Raw genomic sequence first — 9,091 nt, forward strand, 5'->3', positions numbered from 1 at the left:
GCTTTGTGTCTGATTAATTCAATGTACGGTGACGCGTTAGTGGAGAAACCTTATTAGACATCCAGCCACACAGAGAGGCAGAGGAGGGGAGGGACACTGCGCAGACCTGTGCGCTGGGAGACAACTGCCTTTACTTTTTAATACTAATAATAATAATAAAGACAGCTGAAGTTATAATTAGTAACTGGGTGTTCTGAAAGATGAAGACATCTTGAGGATGGGTTGCGCACGTTTGGAGTAAAAGTCTGCATCATCGCGCGCGAAAGGAGCGATTTTTCCCCCCCTTCAGCACCAGTTAAAGCACATCCGATCAAAGGAAGACAGCAGATCGGAAAGCATGTCGTCGGAAAAACACGGTGAGCGGATTTTAATTGTGTGCAACGTGTCGTATTTGAACCGGCAGCCTCGTTGAGCCACTTCTCAGCCCCCGCAGAGGTGTGAGAATGTGGTTTTTATCTGGGGGTCCGTTTGATCCGCGGACACATATCAGGCTGATGGGATCGGTTTTTTTTTTTTTTTATTTCTGTCATCTGCATCTCCATCCGCAGCTGATCCGCGCCGCGCTGCCTCTGTAGGATGATGCACCGCTGTGTGGGTGCAGCCTGCGGGGAACAACACCAGGGCCTCACATTACAGCCACGGTGCTCAATAGAGAGTTTAAAGCGACGTTATCAGACTTTATGTGATTATATTTTTACCTCAGTGTTTGGTCAGGATTTTGATTATTTCCTGATTAAAAACTGAAAGGGTTCCTGTGTTGATTGCATGTAAGAATGCCTCATTTTATGCTGGGGTTACTGTTATTTTTCCTTTGCTCTGTGTGTCTCATTATCATCATTACGCACAGGCCTACGTGCATCTCTCCTGACATAAGTGTGGGTGTCCTTTGCGCGTGCACGGCTTCACTTGCGCGCCTGTTAACAGCCTTAATTAATAATCCTCAATGTCTGGCGCACAAAAAACAACCTTTTGTCTGGTCTTTCCGGCCTTTTCTTCCATTCTTTTAGGATGTTAAAGCGCCAACTACTGATGGAGCTCAAACCCTTGGAGAGCCGCAGCTGCACAGTTAAACACCAAGGAATAAAGGTCATAATGAAACGCATGAAGTTGCCACTGATACTATAAATTGCAGCCTGCACAGGAGGCTGCAGCCTGCAGGTTTGGGCTGTAGACGTGGCTGTTGTGCGTTCGTCAGCTGTAACGCAGAGATGAACAGTAACTTAACAGCAGCAGCGGACCTGTGATGTTATTAATGAGGGTGCAGAACATTGTTCAGCAGGTGAAACATTGCAGGGAAATCACACCTTGCAAACACACTGAGTGGGAATGATTTTGTACCATGTAAATGCAGCAGTGCTCAGTGTTATTACTTTAAATTAACAATCTTTAAATATAATTTCAAAGTCAGGACACCAGCAGTGTTAATTCTAACTATCCCCCAAAGGGCCCTTGTAGAGCTAAATACAGACATTAATGCCTTAACTTAAATATTTTCTACAACATTTCTGCTGGTTAACATCAACAAGATGTCTCTAATCCTGCTCTTTATTATGTAATTATTCATAACAAGGGAGATATTTTTTTGCATTGAAAGCCTCAATTATGTAAGTATTATCAGCATAATTTACTCAAAGTATCAGAAGTACACATTGCGCAGCAAAATTGTGCCTGTCAGTGTTTTACTATTACACACAATGGTTTTGGATTATTATTACTGCTGCAGTCATGTGTACGTTGCAGTTTTCTGCTGCTGTTTAAGGTTGAGCTCTTTTGAACTACTTCATATCCCGTTGGCTCGTTTAATCTGCAGCAACGCATCATATTCTACAAGATCATCATTTGTTTATGGTGTTGCTGTCCTGTGAGAACTACTTATCTCTGCAAAGCTCAGAAAAGAAGTCTGTTTTGAGCTTTGAGACGATGCAGAATTTTCTCAGTCTGTAAAGGAACAATTGACCCTTCAGTTTATCAGAAACATTCAAAATCACCAAATTTGGAGATATGCGATTTTCACTGGACAGGAAGAGTATGAAGGAGTGTAATCTGAAAAGTAACTAAAGCTGTAAGACAAATGTAGTGGAGTAAAAAGTACAATGTTAACAGTGGAAGTTAAAGCTGGATAAAGTGGAAGAACAGTTCAGGTTCCCTCAAAAAATTACATTTAGTTACATCAAACCACAGAAGACGAGCACATATCAACATACAGGTGACATTACCTTTAGGTGACATCATTGATATCTTTATTTTGAAACAAATTAAAGTGTTGCAATTTGACAGAAATCATCACAAACTTTGACTGGTAATTTATGAAAACTCATTAATGTGTAATGACGTTATGGTTAGAGCTGGATCAACAGATGCCACTTCTGAAGGCAAGACACTTCAGGTCGACCTGGTAAAAACTGATAGATATCACCATGAAACTTCCCCAGCTGATTACTTACATTAAGACAAACATTTTTTGAAATTTTAGGTTTAAATTCTAAATAATTTTGCGCTAATTTACATTTCCAGAAAAAACATCTGAAGGGAAATAAAACCTAAATGTGTATTTTGGACCTTTTCTTTCCACCATAGTCTGAAAGAAGGCATGTTTTGGAGGCAAAAATCGCCCAAATTGACAAGTGCATGACTAAAACAGTGTTTTTGCCTGTAATGTCTCCCCTTCACGTGTTAAAATAGAGACATGTGAAAGGTTCTGAAATGTGCAGCTGAGTATAACCCAGCTGTTTTAGTCTTAAAAGCATTAAAGAGAGGAGAAATTAAATATTAAATTAATTTTGCTACTTATTAATGAGACCTTGATCCATCCTTCCATTTAACTGAGCAGTTACACAAAGTACCACAGACCTACAGCTTGTGAATCAGCTGCCATCCACCTCTCTGACTTTTCTTCCGTTTAGTTGTGTCTTGACAGATTTTTAAATGGACAAACACGGACACATTTTTCTGTCCACCGAGCTGCTCGTCACGCCGCGTCACGACCTTTTAAAGGTGTCCCTTCCCTCGCGCTCGCTCCTCTCCCCTCCGTCTCTTTCTGGTCCGCTTCCTGCTTGTGACAGGGTTTGGGGTCTGTTACGTAAAGCCGGTCCCCGAGCACAAGTCGTCATCCCTCATCACTCACACGGCTCTGCTCCCTCCCGTCCGCCCTATCAAACCCTTACTCCTCCGTCCTCACCTCCATCCATCTCCATCTCTCTTCCTCATGTCCCTGTCAAAGTGGATTACCGCACCCTCGGACGCTTCCCCAGCGTGAAAACACGACACCCTGTCAAGTCTTTCTCAATGTTAAGCAAACACAAAGGGAGCAGAGGTGCGAGCGGGAAATGTTCAGACGCCTGAAAGCAGACGGATGCTTCAGGCAGGCAGACCATCAGAGGAAGCTCTTCATCTCAGAAATGCCACATTTCTGACAGCCAGTAAACACTGGTTTTGAAATTAGAGGGAGAGAAAAATGTCTTTCTTCTCCAGAGGTCAAAATGTCAATCACTGTCATCATTAGCACAAAGACTGCACATGTTTTCTGTCTCTGTGGTCTGTGTAATTGTTTCTCCCTCCACAACAGTGAGATAAAATGTGCTGTAACGGTGCTAATGGTTAGATAACAGCCCCTCAGTCTTGCATCTGTTTCTTTTAGTGTTCTTCCTCTGCTTTTCTATTTGTGACTCCTCTCCTACCTGCTTTTTTCTTATCTTTCCTCCCTCGTCTGCTTCGTCTTCATCTCTCAGGTCTCGATGACTCTGGCCGTCAGACCATGCAGCCTCCTCCGTACCTCCCTGGCCCGCAGGACCCGAACGTGCCCCAGCACCCCAACATGCAGCCTGCGCCGGGCACCCAACCCAACTACCCTCCTCCGCCTCCTCCCCCGGGCTCAGAGGGATATCTCCAAGAAACCCAGTTCCACTGCGGCACGCTGGGACCCCAGGGCGCACCGCAGGGCTACACGGTCCAGACCCAGGCCCCTGGAGGCACCATGCCTCACCCCCCTGTAGGATACCTCCATCCGGGCTACCCGCTACAGCTGCAGCCCTGCACAGCTTACGTACCCGTCTACCCCATGGCATCGGTGAGTCAGACACAAGTAAAGTGCTTTTTAAAGATTTCACAGGTCTGGCATCAGGCTGCTGCAGAATTACACCAGACTCTGTTCAAAATTCAATGCATTTAATCTTTCCATCTCTTATCACGGGTAATAGTTGTTATGCTTTCCATCCTTCACATTTACAGTTTCAATCGATGAAAATGTATTTTGGTAACACTTTACTTTAGGAAACATAGTTTACTAACATTTTACTCGGAAGTTAGGAAGGGTGAATAAAGACCATGTTCTGTTTCCTCAGCTTATAAGACGTGTTGATTTCTAGAGAAATGTCCTTAATAGAAGCTTGCTGCTACTCCATTAATTAAGTGGACATTTACCAAACAGTCTCTATAATTTGTACAAAATTCATTCTATCTAGGGTACTACTATTAGAAAATTCTGAGAAAAATTGCCTTCATTTTCTGCCTTCTAAATTATACATTTGTACAAGTTGGCATGTTGTTACATATCACAGGCATGAAATTTGACAGCAGCCAGAGCTCTCGGCTCATTATTCATGATGAGAGTTAAAATGTTTGCGGCAGTGTTCGACACAGCTTACTTGGTTGCTGTTGATTTTATTCACTCACTGTTTGTTATTTTTGTTTATTTGCAGACAGATATGTGAGCATGCAGTAGAATATTCAGTGAACTGACTGATCGCTCACATCATGCATTTTCACTCATTTGCATTATTTGACGACTGGCTTTTATAAAAGCTACATTTACATTGCATCAGAATAATTTGTGCTTTCTACTTGTGAACTAATGCAGAGTTTAACCTCTCCCGAAATCTAAAAACTGCCTTGGTGGTCTAGGGGTTACGGCACTGCCTGCATGTTACCACCCACCTCTCTCTCCCTTCATTTCCTGTCATCTCTCTGTCGTCTGTCCATAAAATTTGAGAAGGGAACATGAGTCTTTGTTCACAGTTCATAAAAATATACAACCTGCGACGAGGGCTCTGAGAAGGCAACGCTTTTATGAAGGGTCGCAACAACCCAATCGTCGGAATAAATGTTGCCATTATACGTTTCTGCAAAGCAGATTTGTTCAAGCTTTATGTTTCTTTATGTTCTTTATGCTCAGTTCTATGTTGTGTGAATGCTGTGGTTAAGGCCTGGTTAGGTTAAGGCACAAAAACCACTTGGTTAGAGTTAGAAAAGGTCATGTTTTCGCTTAATATACCTGTGTTTGTTGCCACAAGCATGGCTGGAAAATGTCCCGACATCACAAACACATTTTAAACTGTGGTCTTCTGTTTGGCAGTCTCACTAGTTTTCACACCACCACCACCGTCACCTCGACTCAGCTCAAATACATATACCGGTAATCTGAAGTACATCTATTGTAGAAATGTTGTTATGATGCTTATTACATGTACAAAAATGCATCCTTGCAATGCCAACATTTTATTCTGACGACTGGGCTGATCACACGAAGCAGGTTGTGAATCAGTGCTCGAGATCACAGATGCCAATTTTGTCACCTTAATTTATTCATTCATTTTGTACACACAGTACTTAACATGTTTGCACAGTAACGGATAAAACCATTCACATGAAGTCAACTGAAAGTGGTGAAATTAGGCTTCCAAGTGTGACAGTGAGTCACTGAATAGCTGCAGCAACAACTGCATTTGTGCTCCCGCAAGTCTCACCACCAAGTGCACTGAATTGTAAGCGAGAGCTGAGGTTAAATCCTCTTCACTTCATTAGGTTCTTTTAATAACATAAATATTTGATATCAGTGCGGCGTATCCTTTGTGTTTGTGTCGCTGCAGGAATGCAGGAGCGAGAGTCGGCGCGGCTTCATGCTCCTCTCACAGGCTAGCCGCAATCTCACAAATAAATCATAGCTTTTTTTAGACGTTTCCTGCCTCGCTGCTGCTAAAGCCGAGCCGCGCACGACTCTTTATTGCATGACAATGCAATGCTGTCCTCTTTGACTGTGTCACCTTGTTCCTGTGTCTTCTGAGTGGAAAGTGCTTTGTAAGCTGCTCTACTGCTTTAGAAAGCCAGTACTCACTCTCTGTCTTCTTCTCTCCCTCTGCTCAGGGTCAGCCCTACATGCCGGCCGGGGGAGGCCACCCAGGGATCCCACCGGGCCAGATTCATCCCATGCAAATGCCAGCCAGCATTACCCTAATGGACCGCCGGCCACCACACGACTACCTGCCCATCGCTGTGCTCACCACCGTCTGCTGCTTCTGGCCGACAGGCATCATTGCGATCATCAAAGCAGTGCAGGTTAATGCCGCATCTTTTGATCTTCGAGGTTTATTAACATAATGGCGCCTTCGCCGAGGACTTTGCAGTGTAATTGCATCCTAAAGTCATTTTACCCATCACTTTATGTTCAGAAATGTACTTGCCTTTTAGAAGGGCACTGTGATAAGTATGCAGACAAGTAAGATACTATGAATCACGCTTATTTTAGTCACACTAAGAGTCTTTTGGAAAAAGCTTATAGTCACAATGGTTTTTAGCCATTCTAGCTGCATGGCTTCAGGGATGGCAAGGTGTTCGGTTCAGCACTTTGGTCCAGACTGACAGCTCAAGAGCTACTGGATTAGATGGTTGACATTCAGGATCCCCAGAGGATGAATCACCTGACTTTTTCTCCCATGTCGCCATGAGGTGGAAGTTTGTGTTTCTGAGTGAAAAGTCTCAACAGCTTTCGGATAAATCGCCGTAAAATTTGGTCCACGCAATCGCTTTTAATGCAAAATTTCTTTTTGTCCAAATATCTGCGAGGCAAAACACGTTCCCATCAGCCTCAGCTGCAGGTCTGCTTTGTCTTCAGTGCTAGTTTGCAAATGTTAGCATGAACGTATTAAAGTAAGATGGAAGACATGATTAACAGCATTGTCACTGTGAGCATGTTATCATGCTTACATTAGCATTTAGCTCAAAGCATCGTGGAAGTCTCACAGAGCTGCTAGCATGGATGTGTTAATCACATAGATTCTTGCTGGTGTTAGTACAACTTTTTTTTTCCCAACAAAATGCGTTTTATGAGTAACAAAATGATTTTCATGCTCAAAATTAGCTTAGAGTTTGATTCCGCTGAATTATGTGGCCCCTTCCTAACCGTTAGAAATCGGCAAGACTCAGTTCGGTCTGTTATGTATGTTAACCCTGTTTTTTTTAGTAAGTTTGAATTATGTAAAATCAGAACAAAATGGTCAAGCAGCAGAAGGCCGCTGCCGCTAAAAACCATACTTCCAGCGATGTCATCCACTGTATACGACCTCTGCATTAAAAGGCCCAGTTTGCTCTTTTACCTTTCGTGAGGCCTTCTAACGAACACATTAAATTGAGCGTGACGCTGGAAATGCAAAGCCTCAGTCTGGTGGCTCTCAGATCTCATGATGCCTGTTGTTCCACACTGTTACGGCGGGCCGTGCTGACCAACATGCACACGACAGACCACATTACGTAACTGCACCATTGTCGGTGCAACGGGATAGAATGGATTTTTTCCCCTGGGCCTGCTCAGCTGGCTTTGAGTTGAGTTGAGCTGACAAGGCATGGACCCACCGGTCTGAGCTGTATATGTTGTTATGGTGTGTTAATGTTGTGTGGAGTGGCCTCTTTCTGCACATTCAGGCTGTGCTGCAGTGAAATCGATCCATTCATGGTGTTTTAGACTCTTTCCTGCTCCCACTCGTGCATCTTCTGGTTATATAAGGTTTATTCTAATTTCTCCTCTCTCCCACACACCCATCCCCTCCCTCGTGCATCACTTAGGTGCGCACGGCGATAGCCAGAGGGGACATGGTGACGGCGGAAATAGCCTCCCGCGAGGCGCGCAACTTCTCCTTCATCAGCCTGGCTGTCGGCATCGCCTCCATTGTGCTGTGCACCATCCTCACCGTGGTAGTCATCATCGCCTCGCAGCACCACGACGACGACTGGGAGCCGTAACTCCACGCAGTGTCAGACAGATGGGAAATCACGGCATATATTAGCTAGCTAACTACTCTCAATCCTTTGGAGGAAATAGGAGCACTGAACATGCACACAAACTGCTACTGCATTGCTGGCCCTCTGTGTACAGCTACACACACACACACACACACACACACACACACATACAATCAACTCTGACCTAACCTGCTGCCATCAAACACACACACCAACGACCAAAAGCAACCAATCACAGCTCATGTTCAAACCCCAAATACAAGCAGCTGTCAAATGGGGTCCAGTATTGCTGTTAGCACAGCGAACGCTTAACATTTATACTCAGATATGAGCTGCAAGAGGAAAACAAAGTTCCTTGCATTAACAATTCATTTGACACTGATTAATTCATACGGATGGTGCGGTTAGATGAGAGGATAGGTCACAGTGTGTTTCAGTTTTACATATTCCAGCAAAATCTCCTAAATGGGTCCACACAGAGTTATTTTTAGGATAGCTAAATGCACATTTTAGTCTTACAAGTACAAGTATACACGTGTTTTCTTCTTTAAAAACAAAAAAAAAGTGCCATGTACATGAACAGTGTTGATTAACAGAGTAGTATTAACGCCGATGCACTCGGACAAGAGACTGTCAAAGTGTTAGAGGGGGTGATCAATACACATTTAACACACCAAATGGAGGCTGGACTGACAGAGTGTCTAATGTAACCAAACACAGAGTATTTATTTGAGATTGGTTGTTTGTTTGTTACGTGGACATTTGAGATGATACATAACTTATGAACTACATGTTTGTTAATTTATTTGAAATCTATTATTTATTAATTTATTCAATATCTACCCATGCATTGACTGTGTCCGCTCTAATTTACAGTATATCACAAGTTTAATGCAGCTATGTGACACTTTGAAATTGGCTTAAATTTGATATCCGATGGCGATGATTTTGCACTTTTTAGTGGCCCGATGACACAGCTGCTTACATTCATAGTTCTTATAGTGCATGATGAATATAAATTTAAGCTAATGTGCAAGAATAGCTTGTCTCCCAGCTGTTGGTGGGAACATCTCCTGAACTG

The 9,091-nt window shown here is 43.4% G+C and overlaps 1 protein-coding gene across 1 annotated transcript; it reads left to right on the forward strand.

Moving 5' to 3' along the window:
* Positions 1–337: 337 nt before the first annotated feature.
* On the forward strand, positions 338–8,010 carry prrt1 (proline-rich transmembrane protein 1). The gene is made up of 4 exons (XM_041956076.1): positions 338–356; positions 3,729–4,066; positions 6,139–6,330; positions 7,834–8,010. Exons 1-4 carry the CDS (start codon positions 338–340, stop codon positions 8,008–8,010), a joined length of 726 nt encoding a protein of 241 aa, XP_041812010.1.
* The last annotated feature ends 1,081 nt before the right edge of the window (positions 8,011–9,091 follow it).

This window comes from Chelmon rostratus, chromosome 16 (genome assembly GCF_017976325.1).
Source record: "Chelmon rostratus isolate fCheRos1 chromosome 16, fCheRos1.pri, whole genome shotgun sequence".
Classification (NCBI taxonomy): domain Eukaryota; kingdom Metazoa; phylum Chordata; class Actinopteri; order Chaetodontiformes; family Chaetodontidae; genus Chelmon; species Chelmon rostratus.